This window comes from Bos taurus, chromosome 5 (genome assembly GCF_002263795.3).
Source record: "Bos taurus isolate L1 Dominette 01449 registration number 42190680 breed Hereford chromosome 5, ARS-UCD2.0, whole genome shotgun sequence".
NCBI lineage: Eukaryota > Metazoa > Chordata > Mammalia > Artiodactyla > Bovidae > Bos > Bos taurus.
Genome location: NC_037332.1, coordinates 31,054,206 through 31,067,385, shown reverse-complemented (window position 1 = coordinate 31,067,385; position 13,180 = coordinate 31,054,206). Strand labels below are relative to the sequence as shown.

At 37.9% G+C, this 13,180-nt stretch overlaps 1 protein-coding gene across 4 annotated transcripts in view; it reads right to left on the bottom strand.

Annotated features, from left to right (window-relative positions):
- CCNT1 (cyclin T1) overlaps positions 1 to 13,056 on the bottom strand; it is a 40,683-nt gene extending 27,627 nt beyond the window's left edge. For 3 of the 4 annotated variants that reach the window (XR_806610.4, XM_059886142.1, XM_059886143.1), the window contains exons 1-2: positions 12,841 to 13,056; positions 9,164 to 9,245 (exon numbers count right to left, since the gene is read on the bottom strand). Coding sequence is in view for 3 of the 4 variants with exons in the window: in XM_059886142.1 (XP_059742125.1) it covers positions 9,164 to 9,245; positions 12,841 to 13,001 (243 nt within the window). In the remaining variant the exon portion in view is untranslated. 4 annotated transcript variants of the gene reach the window in all.
- Between the last annotated feature and the right edge of the window lie 124 nt (positions 13,057 to 13,180).

Sequence of the window (13,180 nt, the reverse complement as noted above, 5' to 3'; positions counted from 1 at the left end):
ACAGACTATAAGGCTACCAAGAGACTGCTAAGTGGACCAACATCTCACATTTGGGAACACTACTTATCACAGAACTTCATGAAGTATTGTGAATGGACTATCTTCCCTAAATCCCATGTTTTTTTAAATAGCCCTTCAACTTGTATGTATGTATGTATGTAACCAGTTATGTAGAAACTAACTTCTACGTTTCAGCTAGGAACCCCTTTTTCCAGATGCCTAACACATACTGATCATTTATATTGGAAGGGGACCACCTATTACTTTTCCTCCATGAGAACTTAGGTATAGTGGACTCAAATCCTATTCCTTACTCTCTCTGTTCCCAGTATTAGCTTCCCCTTAAAACCTTTATGAAAGATTTTGCAAGGAATCAAAGAGTTATAAAATTTCATAGATAAATATAATCATACCTTAATAGAGCATTTTGTTGTTACTACTGTAACTGCCAATAACTTAATGGATGTAGGAGTTGATGTACAAAAACGTACTTCTCATTCATGGTGGGTCTTTTTCTTTACTAAATCCCCTACTGCTCAAAGATTCTTTTCTGCACTGCTTAACCCATTATATATTTCTATGATCACTTTATTTCTATTGACTATCTGGAACTGTTATTTGACTTATAGAATTAAAGAGACTGTTCATGTTACTCTGCCTTATTCCTATGCTCTTCAGCCTCAACAATTCTGAGGTCAACTGGTAAGGATGAGTCTTGTTCAGGGTTCAGAAATAGGGGAGCAGGCCTCTGACCCACTTCTGACCTTGCCCAGACACTGCCTGGACTACATGCCTGCCTACAAGCACATCAAGTGTTACCATCAGGTCAGTCGGCACTTTAGAGAATAAAGGGAATAGGACTTGAAATCCCTAAGCCCCTGAGGGCCTGGCCAGCCTCTCTTCCCTATCTAAAAATTCTTATGACTCAGGAAGATAAAACAAACAGCATTGTAAAATTAAAGTAAAACTAGAGCTGCATCTTTTTGAAGTAATCTTTTAAAATTATTTTTATTATCAGTCACCAAAAACTATGTGGAGATGATATTTACAATGTTACATTCTCACAAGAGCTCATTTTTTGCAAACAAACTGATATCAGTTTGCAGCCTGAGATTACAAACAGGAGCCCCCAAAATTGCAATTTGAAGTCTCACCTGTGGGGTGGACGTACCACCCAGGATCCTTCCAACTGGGGATCCAGACTGCTGTTAACAAGAGACTGGCCAGTGCTGTTCAAGTCTGGATACAGGCTGTCAGCCCAGTTCTGTTACTTCTCTCTACTGTTGTTGTTGTTGTTTTTTAATATTGTATATTTAAATTAAGTCAAATACCCTTCTATAAGATAATTGAATTTATTTGTGGTAAAGAGTGGTTTCTTTTGTTAACGAATTCTTCAAATCTAAAACGAAAGTAAAACTCTCGGCAAAACAAGGAGTAAATTGAAATGTCCAGAATCAGCAAGTGTTGCCAGGGGCTGGGAAAAGAGAAATGGAGGTGACTGCTGAAGTATGAGGGGTTTCTTTCTGGGGTGATGTACATGTTCTGAAATTAGATCATGGTGATGGTTGCTGACCTCTGAATATACCAAGAACCAGTGAATTGTAAATCAAAAGAAGGAATTCTATCGTATGCATATTATCTCAATTATACTTACATATGGAGAAGAGCACAAAACTTTAATTAGTGCTCTCACTGCTGGGACCCCAGGTTCAATCCCTGTTCGGGGAACTAAGATCCCACAAGCCATGCTGTGAGGCCAAAAAAAAAGTCAAGCCGATACACAAGAAGACAGAAAACTCAGATGCTAAAAAAGAAATCAGAATAGGACATAAACATACCCTGGTGATTTGGGAAATCTCAGGAAGCAGAACTTCTCTAGAATCTTAACAAGAATATGTCAGCGAATCAAACACGGCAATGGCATGAACTAGACAGAATTCACCAGAAGTTAAAGAAAACAATAAATAATTTTATAGAAGTGAAATATTTATTTACTGAGTATAACTGATAAGAATTCTAATATTTATTTGTATTACTTTGTGAAAATATTTTTCTCCACAAATTCAATTCAGAATAATAATCCTCTTCCTTTTTATCTGTTGCAGTTGTATATCGAGCTTGCTACAAATATTCTACTAGACCTTAAAACAAAGAAAAACCAGAGGAAAATGGGTGTGAACAAAGACATGAGAAATTAGGGCATCAAGCACATTGTGAACAGTACATTGAGTAAAGGATATAAATAAAAGGATATAGGTCACAAAAGATTTTTTTTTCTTTTGATGTATCCTAAATGCTTTATTTCTGGGCCAGCTGTCAGTATTTAAGAGCTCAGCTTATTACAAAGATTTCTCAATGGGAAGATATAATAATAAATAATGATCTAAGTTATGGTACTAACAGCATTTAGAGTTGTTGAGAACATTGCTTGAGATCGCCTTAATGGCTCACAAAAAACTGAATGCAAAAGGTCAAGCAAGCAAATACAATTGTTGTACATAAAATTTTTCATTAAACATTTAAGAACCTATGATTTCCTTTAACCATTTAGAAATCTAAGGATTTTAGGCCCTACTGACTTTAAAGCAAAACGTTTTATACCAGAATTGTGGTACCGTACAAGTTCATGTGCCAAAGTTTAGAATATGGACTTTATCTTTTACAGTGTTATATTTTAAACTAACAAAGATTTGAAAATTATTTAGAGTTTTTGTTCAGGAAGACTAGTTCTGATATATTTCTGAACATCCATTGAGTGTGTGCGTGCTCAGTCATGTCTGACTCTTTGTGACCCTTTGGACTGTAGCCCACCAGGCTCCTCTGTCCGTGGGATTTTCCAGGCAAGAATACTGGAGTGGGCTACAAAAGATTTTTAAGAAGAGAGTGACATTAAACATTTTGGGGAAAAAAATGTAGAGTTTAAGAAATAATTATAAAGATTAATCCAGTGGTAGATGGGACTAAAAGGAAAAAAGGATAGATACATTAAGTTACTTTTTCTAAGAGAAAACTTTACTAATACAAGCACTAAGAAACAAAGTTTAGAATAGGCACTAGCAGTAGAAATAAAGGAAAAAAGAGATGCAGTTTTCACCTTGGAAAAATGAATAGGTTTTCAGTAAATATATGTGTGTGTGTGTGTGTGTGTGTGTGTGTGTGTATGTAACTGCATGAAGAGAAAAAAATTCTAGTGGAAATATATGCCAAAAGGTTAATAGGATTATCTCTGAAGACCAGAGTTACAGAGAAATAATTACCTCCTTTAATTTGTCCTCTTTAATTTTATGATAAAAATACATGTTTATAGGGTGAGAAAAACAGAACAGTACCATTATATAAATTAATAGGACTTTATAACTGATTGGACAAAGGGGAGAAGGAAAAAGGTAACTCAAAGGCAATACTAAGATATTAAGCCTACAACTTTGCCTTCAAGGATCTAAAAATACACTTGAAAGAATCTAACATATATATATGTATATATATAATAAAAGCAATGTCTAACAAGGCACTATCTAAGTGAAAGACTGCAACAGATAAATTTCAACCTAATTTTTGTGCAATCAACCATATACTCATTGCTCCTCATGCAATCATACACCAAGCTAGTTTATCAAAGTATTTTCCTATCAAAAGTAGTTTCAAAAGGAATTCTTACGCCAAGTTAAGAGTGTAAGATTTTGTCCATATTATAAACAGTAATAATGCCAGCTAATACTTGCTATGTGCAGGCATTCTGCAAATTAATTCACCTATATCCTATGAGGTAGGCACCGTTTTTGACTCCAAAGAGATGAGAAAACTGAGGCCCAAGGTAACTTGCCCAAGGCCAAAGAGCTGTAGGCAGTGCAGCAAGGATCCAAATTGAGATGTGTCTGACTCAAGAGATCATCCTCTTAACCACTCAATTCAGTTCAGTCACTCAGTCATGTCCAACTCTTTGCAACCCCATGAACCACAGCACGCCAGGCCTCCCTGTCCATCACCAATTCCCGGAGTTTACCCAAACTCATGTCCACTGAGTCGGTGATGGCATCCAACCATCTCATCCCGCTGTCCCCTTCTCCTCCTGCCTTCAATCGTTCCCAACATCATGGTCTTTTCAAATGAGTCAGATCTTTGCATCAGGTGGCCAAAATATTAGAGTTTCAGCTTCAACATCAGTCCTTCCAATGAATATTCAGGACTGATTTCCTTTAGGATGGACTGGTTGGATCTCCTTGCAGTCCAAGGGACTCTCAAGAGTCTTCTCCAACACCACAGTTCAAAAGTATCAATTCTTCTGCGCTCAGCTTTCTTTATAGTCCAACTCTCACACCCATACATGACTACTGGAAAAAGTATAGCCTTGACTAGACGGACCTTTGTTGGCAAAGTAATGTCTCTGCTTTTTAATATGCTGTCTAGGTTGGACAGCATATTTCCTTCCAAGGAGTAAGAGTCTTTCAATTTCATGGCTGCAATCACCATCTGCAGTGATTTTGGAGCCCAAAAATATAAAGTCAGCCACTGTTTCCCCATCTATTTGCCATGAAATGATGAGATCGGATGTCCAAAAAAATAAAGTCAGCTACTGTTTCCCCATCTATTTGCCATGAAGTGATGCGACCAGATGCCATGATCTTAGTTTTCTAAATTTAAGCCAACTTTTTCACTCTCCTCTTTCACTTTCATCAAGAGGCTCTTTAGTTCTTCTTCACTTTCTGCCATAAGGGTAGCATCATCTGCATATCTGAGGTTATTGATACTTCTCCTGGCAATCTTGATTCCAGCTTGTGCTTCCTCCAGCCTGGCACTTCTCATGATGTACTCTGCATATAAGTTAAATAAGCAGGGTGACAATATACAGCCTTGACATATTCCTTTTCCTATTTGGAACCAGTCTGTTGTTCCATGTCCAGTTCTAACTGTTGCTTCCTGGCCTGCATACAGGTTTCTCAAGAGGCAGGTCAGGTGGTCTGGTATTCCCATCTCATTCAGAATTTTCCAGTTTATTGTGATCCACACAGTCAAAGGTTTTGGCATAGTCAATAAAGCAGAAATAGATGTTTTTCTGGAACTCTCTTGCTTTTTCAATGATCCAGTGGATGTTGGCAATTTGATCTCTGGTTCCTCTGCCTTTTCGAAAACCAGCTTGAACATCTGGAAGTTCATGGTTCACATATTGCTGAAGCCTGGCTTAGAGAATTCTGAGCATTACTTTACTAGCATGTGAGATGAGTGCAATTGTGCAGGAGTTTGAGCATTCTTTGGCATTGCCTTTCTTTGGGATTGGAATGAAAACTGACCTTTGCCAGTCCTGTGGCCACTGCTGAGTGTTTCAAATTTGCTGACATATTGAGTGCAGCACTTTCACAGCATCAGGATTTGAAATACTAAACTTGACCTTTTAAGAGTCAGTTAATGAGAGTAAAATACACCCAAATTTGTCAGCTATTACAACACCTGTGAATCAAATGTTAGAAAATGCAACAAATACACACACATCAAGTTGCTCACCTTTACTTTTACATTCCCCCACTTGAAAACATTTAAGATAGTATATATACAGAAATTCAATTCAGTTCAATTCAGTCGCTCAGTCGTGTCCAACTCTTTGCGACCCCATGGACTATAGTGAGGCTTAATTTCTTCTCAAAAAAAGAATGCAATGCCAGGATTTAAGTAAAAATAAACCAGTCATTTAATCATGTCCACTAAAAGAATGCAATTTATACAATCAAAAGGTAAGTTCTCTTCAAAGGTATTGGAAATACACTGTATCTTGTTCTGAGTGGAGGTTATGTATAAATAAAATGCAAAAAACAATTGTGCTGCACCTCAGACTTGAGTGCTTTATGTTGCTGCTATTGTTGTTTAGTTGCTAAGTCCTGTCTGACTCTTCTGTGACCCCATGGACTGTAGCCTGCAAAGCTCCTCTGTCCATGGGATTTTCCAGGCAAGAATACTGGAGTGGGTTGCCATTTCCTTCTCCAGGGGATCTTCCTGACCCAGGGATTGAACCCACATCTCCTGCATTGGCAGGTGGATTCTTTACTACTGAGCCACCAGGGAAGCCCATGCTTTACGTTATACCTCAATAAAGATTTTTAAATTTTTTTTTAAAAAGGCAAGAGCTATAGGCTCCGAAACACTATAAAAGAGTTACAACAAAACAAGAAAAGTATTCACGGCACATGGCACACAGCTTTGATAGATGAGAAAACCAAAATAAAATAGGGGTATAAAGAATCAACAGAGAATTTTTTTTTTTTTTCCTGAACCCTCCTCCCTCCTCTCTCCCCATACCATCCCTCTGGGTCGTCCCAGTGCACCAGCCCCAAGCATCCAGTATTGTGCATTGAACCTGGACTGGCGACTTGTTTCATATATATTATACATGTTTCAATGCCATTCTCCCAAATCATCCCACCCTCTCCCTCTCCCACAGAGTCCAAAAGACTGTTCTATACATCAGTGTCTCTTTTGCTGTCTCGTATACAGGGTTATTGTTACCATCTTTCTAAATTCCATATATATGCGTTAGTATACTGTATTGGTGTTTTTCTTTCTGGCTTACTTCACTCTGTATAATAGGCTCCAGTTTCATCCACCTCATTAAAACTTTTAAGTCAATTCTTCAATTTCATAAGAAGAACAATGACCAACAGGCATAAGACGTTCAACTTCACTAACTGAAGAAATGTAAATTCAGAAAATAGGACTCCCACTATCTTGCTCACCACTCTATCCCTGCTGTAGTACTTGACAAATAGGATTTCCTGAAAGAATGAGTATTTGTTATTAGTGAGGATGGAGAGAAAAGAACAGTCTTCCACAGTGCTGGAAACAATGTATGCTGGTATAATCTTTCAGTAGAGCAAATAGACACAACAAAAATATTTTAAATGCATACCCTTGGACACAATTCCATCTATAGGAACTTATAAAACAGTCATGTTTACCAGACTATCTTATATAAATTATTTATAATACAATAAACTATAAACCACCCAAACATCCACCAATCAAAAGCTGGTAAAATAAATTATAGGAACTACTCAAATACTATGTGGCCATTTAAAATAACAAGAAAATGCCCAGTACATATACTGTTAAGTGATAAAAGGCAATTGCATAAGAGTAGTATAGTAACAAGTGATTTTTATAGAAATACATAAATGCTGGTACTACAGGCACAAAAAAAGGCCTGAGACACTACTGTCGAAATGTTTATCAAACGTTACTTTTGGAGGATGGGATTACAGATGAGCTTTTACTTTCTACATTACACACGCTTGTATTAATTTTTACCACAACCATTTATTACCTTTGTAATAAGAAAAAATTAACAAGAAAAATGTATGAGCACTTCACAGGACATACTATATATCAATGCCACAATGTACTAAATCCCCTTAAATTTGAATTTGGACTTACCACAGCTAAACCCTTAGAATTAACATCCTACAGGAGTCATATTTTTCATCCAGTAATTCCAGAATGTTCCTAAAATCAGTTCTCTGAAGAGGATCAATAACCCCAAATTAAAAGAATCAATGGATTCTCGAAAAGGTACTGAAATCCAAAAGAATATCTCTATATTGGATAATTACCAGATCATTCATTCATTAAGTTTACTGAAGATGCTTTAGAGGATACACAGAAAAGTGAGTCTCTGTCCTTGCTAAGATAAATACATAGAAAATAAGACAATACGTAATTTAAAAGGTAAAGCAGGGGAAACATACCCACACACATTACTGTTTAGTCACTGAGTAGTGTCCGACTCTTTCCTGACCCCATGGACTGTAGCCAGCCAGGCTCCTCTGTCCATGAGATTTCCCAGGCAAGAATACTGGAATGGGTTGCCATTTCCTTCTCCAGGGGATCTTCCTGACCCAGGGACTGAAACCGCATCTCCTGCACTGGCAGGTGGATTCCTTACCACTGAGCCATCAGGGAAGCCCATACATACATACACACACACACACACACACATACATATATATATATAAATACACACTCATGCATAGAGTGGACAAATTGATGTGAGATGTATTTCACCCTGGATTTCAAATCTTTACCATAATAAAAGAAATGTAGAAAACTTTTAGAATGGGCAAGACAGCCATAGACTTCCTCTTCATATACCATTTTTTATCCACTACTTTCTCTTCTAGAGCTATCAGACAGCCTCAATAAATGCTTCTCTCTCTTAAGAAGAATGTGTTCCTGGCAATCAGAGGAGGTAGAGGGGTTAAAGATAGGAAACAGCCAAAATGACTGAACAATCTGCAAAAATTGGGAATATTTAATCCATAAATCTCAAGGGTTTCCTGTACAATTATTCCCAATAATGAGTCCACTAATATCTTGCTTTTCAATTTTTCTATGGCATAAAAAAGAGAATTTAAACCCTATTATCCTAAGGGTAAGTCTGAAACACCTTACCTCAAAACATAACTTTTTCTTAAAAAAAAAAAAAAAATGAAATATTTGACTCATAAATCCACATGAAGTATTCATCAAGTTCAGCCCTATTATCTTGTGATTTTATTAAACAAATATATTCTTACCTGCAATTGGAATATCACTATGCACTTGCTTCCAAGTCATTTACAATAATGTTAAATAGGACCATTTCAGGTAGCAAAACTGAAAATAGCATTATTTACAATTCTGTCCAGAAAAAAAAAATCCCTTTATTACTATTATTTTATTTTTCTCCTCTTAAAAGTCATCACCCAGTCATCACATAATGTACCTTCCCCTTCCAACCAGACACTGATTGGACTCTTTTCAAATATTTTTAGAAAATGTAAATGACTAACATTCACTTGTTTTCCTGTGCCTGTATTATTAACCAGTTCAAAAGTTACACTTAAGTTAGTTTCCCCTTTAACACTACTCTCCCAAACCAAAAATGTTAACTCTAAGTGTTCAATGATCTATTAGAGAATCCACCTACTCTAAGAATGCACTAAAGCTAAACAAGTAGCTAGACACTAAACAGGAAAACTAGAAGGCTGGATTCAGAATAGCAGTGTGATTACAATGAAAGCGATCAATACTAAATTCTAAACTTCAAACCCCAGTTCAGCAGCAAAGATCAACCACAAAAGAAATAAGAAGCTGAAATTAATCACAAAAGAATTATACCATATAAAAAAATTATACTTACATTTCGATGGAACTGTGTAAAGGACTGAATCATGTAGAATCGATGCATGTACACTATAGCAGTGTTGATGGTCAATTGTGAGCTAAAACGTTCAAGTTAAGGTCCCAAAACAGACAGTACAATCCCCAAAATACAATCTCTATATGCCCCCAAAAGGACCATGCAGCCAAGCACAGTGGATGCTCTTAAATGAAAATCATACTTACCTCTTTGGGGTGTGGAGAAAGGGAATTCTCTACCCTATTGGGGGGAATGTAAACTGATGCTGCCACTATGAAAAACAGTATGGAGGTTCCTCAAAAAAACTAAACACAGAGTTGCCATATGATCAAGCAATCCCACTCCTAGGCATATATTCATAGAAAATTCTTCTAATTCAAAAAGATACATGCACCCTAATGTTCACAGCAGCACTATTTACAAAAGCCAAGGCATGGAAACAACCTAAAGGTCCATGGACAGATGAATGGATAAAGATGTGGTGCATATACACAATGGAGTATTACTCAGCCATAAAAAAGAATGAAATAATGCCCTTTGTAGCCACATGGATGGACCTAGAGATTATCATACTTAGTGAAGTCAGAAAGAGAAAGACAAATACCATATGATACCACTTTTATGTGGAACCTAAAATGACACAAATGAACTTATTTATGAAACAGAAACAGACTCACAGACATACAAAACAAACTATAGTTAGCAAAGAAGAAAGAGGGCAGGAGAGAATAAATTAGGAGCCTGGCATTAGTATACAAACTATATATATATATATATATATATATATATAACCAAACAGATAACAGCATAGGAAACTATATTCAATATCCTGTAAAAAACACAATGGAAAAAGATATTTATATATACATATAACTAAATCACTTTGCTGTACACCAGAAACTAAGACAATGTTGGAAATCAATCATTGTAATTCTTCAATTTTAAAAAAAGATATCATACTTGCCTCTCAGAATTAAAAAGCAAATGTTTTCATCAAACTATTGACACTTAACACAATGCCTTCTATGAAACAGGTATTCACTATAAACTTGCTGAATTAATAAACAAGGTCTCAATATGTGTGGATCAAGAAGGAAGACAACCAAAACTATTTAAGACCTAAACCTGTCACCTGTCTACTGAAAATCCTGCCAAGGTGATCCATTATCACAGAATCTCTCTTCACACTGATTTACAACACCCTGCCCTGATCTGTCCTCTAGGTATGCTGCTGCTTATCTCATCTTCTCAAGCCCTCCCTGATCTGCCCCCTAGGTTGCTGTTCAGTTGTGTCACCAGGCTTCCCTTTTACCATCTCCCGGAGCTTGCTCACACTCATGTCCACTGAGTCAGTGATGCCATCTAGCCATCTCATCCTCTGTCGTCCCCTCTCCTCCTGCCTTCAATCTTTCCCAGCATCAGGGTCTTTTCAAATGAGTCAGTTCTTCGCATCAGGTGACCAAAGTATTGGAGCTTCAACTTCAGCACCAGTCCTTCTAATGAACATTCAGGATTGATTTCCTCCTAGGTATGTTTCCACTAATCTCCTCATCTTCTAAGCTCCAGCAATTAACTTTTCAGTTCTACTTCCCTCTGGCAACAAAACCTTCTCATAAGGTGATCCCTGGGACCAGAAACACCTTGGTATTTAATGAATTATTTGATATTCACGGAAAAGAAAAATTTCTATTTTAATTTTTAACACAATTTTTAAAGATTATGTTCCATTTCCAATTTCTACAGAATACTGGCTATATTCCTCTTGTTGTAAAATACACCCTTGGAGTCTACCTCACACCCAGTAGTTTGTACCTCCCGCTCCCCACCCTTACATTGCCCCGTCACCTCTCCCCACTGCTAACCATTAGTTGGTTCTCTAGATCTGTGAGTCTACCTTTTTGTTTCCACCAGTTGTATTCCTTAGGTTCCACATGTAAATAACATATATTTGTCTTTTCCTTTCTATTTCACTGAGTATGATAACCTCTAGGTCCATCCACGTTGCTGTAAACGGCATTACTTCATACTTTTTTTATAGCTAAACAGTATTCCATTGCCTATATATACCACCTATTCTTTACCCATTCATCTGTCCATGAACATTCAGTTTGCTACCATATCGTGGCAACTATAAGCAATGCTGCTATGAACAACTGGGTGCTTATATATTTCCAAATGAGTGTCTTTGTTTTTTCAGATATATACCTAGGCGTGGAATTGCTGGGTCATATAGTAATTCAATTTTTAGCTTTTTGAGAAACCTCTATTTGGTTTTCCACAATGACTGCACCAATATACACTACCACCAACACTGTCCAAGGGTTCTCTTGAAAAGGGAAATTTCTGAATGCCTTACTTAAAAAGACCTCAGAAAACAATGTGGGATATACAGAGATGGGGGCTTCCCAGGTGGCCCTAGTGGTAAAGAAACTGCCTGTCAATGCAGGAGACGCAATAGACACAAGAACAATCCCTGGGTCAGGAAGATTCTCCCCCTCCCCTCTCCCCGTAGGAAATAGCACCCCTCTCCAGTATTCTAGCCTGGAAATTTTTATGGGCAGAGGAGCCTGGTAGGCTACAGTCCATGGGGCCACAAAGAGTGGAACACGACTGAGCACACAGAGTTGAGACAGTACCACAATAATACACACATAAGGAAAATACTAGGATGCACTAAAACAGAATTTAAAAAAAATTTTCTAACTCAGTACTGACTGGATGCTTAGGAAACAAACTGAATATGGGCACCAAAGACACCTTTTTTCAAGTGAGGACAACCTTAAACATACAGCCAGCAACACACTTAAATGGAAGTTGCGCCCAAAAACAAATTTTTACTTCCTAAGTGGAAAGAACTTCAAAACTCTACAGCTTTCTCTGCTACAAAATGAGTAGGCTTTCTGACCAAAACACTTAAAGGGAAAAAAAAAATCCCACTAAATCGTTTAAATATGAGAAAAACGAATATACATTAGCATTTTGAGTAACTTAAAACCCCAGAATTTCATAAAGGATTTTTCAGAACATTAGATCTGTAAGTCTACCTGCCTACAAACTAAACTGACATCGTTCCTTTCTCTGAAATACTGTAAAACTCTCAACAGTAACTACTTTTTGAACATATAAGTGCCAAATATTTTGCTGGGCATAGAAATCAAATTCAAGAGGTATCATCTCATTTTATAAACCAGTCTTAAACAACCAGTAAGGGGAAGGAATGGATTTTAAGCCAAAGCTGGGGTATTAATTCTAGGCCACCCTTTTAATAAGACCTTCAGGCACTGAAATTTCTCAAAACTCTCTTTACACAGTAAGTTTAAGAAGGCAGCCGTCAACAGTGAAACCTCCACTAGACAATTTGGGCGTAACAGAAAAGCAGAATCTCAAAGTCACCAGAACAGGAGATCACAACACACCGAAATGGTACTACTACTACTTTAAAATACAAAGTGGGAAGGAAACGCATTCCCACCAAGGCTGGTGGCACGGGTGAGCGAGCGGGAAATTAACTCCGCCTCGCTTCCCTCTCGCGAACACTTAACTTTTGCCCATCGTAGGCTCTCCTAACTAGACCCCCAGTCCTTGCCCACCCTCTTCTCGTCTAACAGACCTTGAAGACTGGAAGCAGAGCAGGGCGGGACTGACTCCAAGGCCGAAGGCCTAGGCCGCAAGGATACACGTTGAGACGTTGGCCCATGTCCTGGAGCAGATTGGCCGCCTGCTGGCGATTAGAAAGTTCTTTATCTGGATCCAAGCCAAAACGACGAGACGGGCTATTTTCCAGTTGTTCTCGAGTAAAATACCACCGTTTATTGTTGTTCTTCCTCTCTCCCTCCATAGTGCTTCAACCAGAAGGCAGCGGCGGCGGCTGCAAGCACTTCTCAGCGTCACCTAAGCGGCGACACACATCCGCTGACCGGGGGCAACTGCGACGTGACGAACTTCCGCAAAGGCCGGACGGCTAGGTTGTGACACGCTTCCGGGGAGGAAGTGCTAGTTAAAGGATCTACTTCCGGA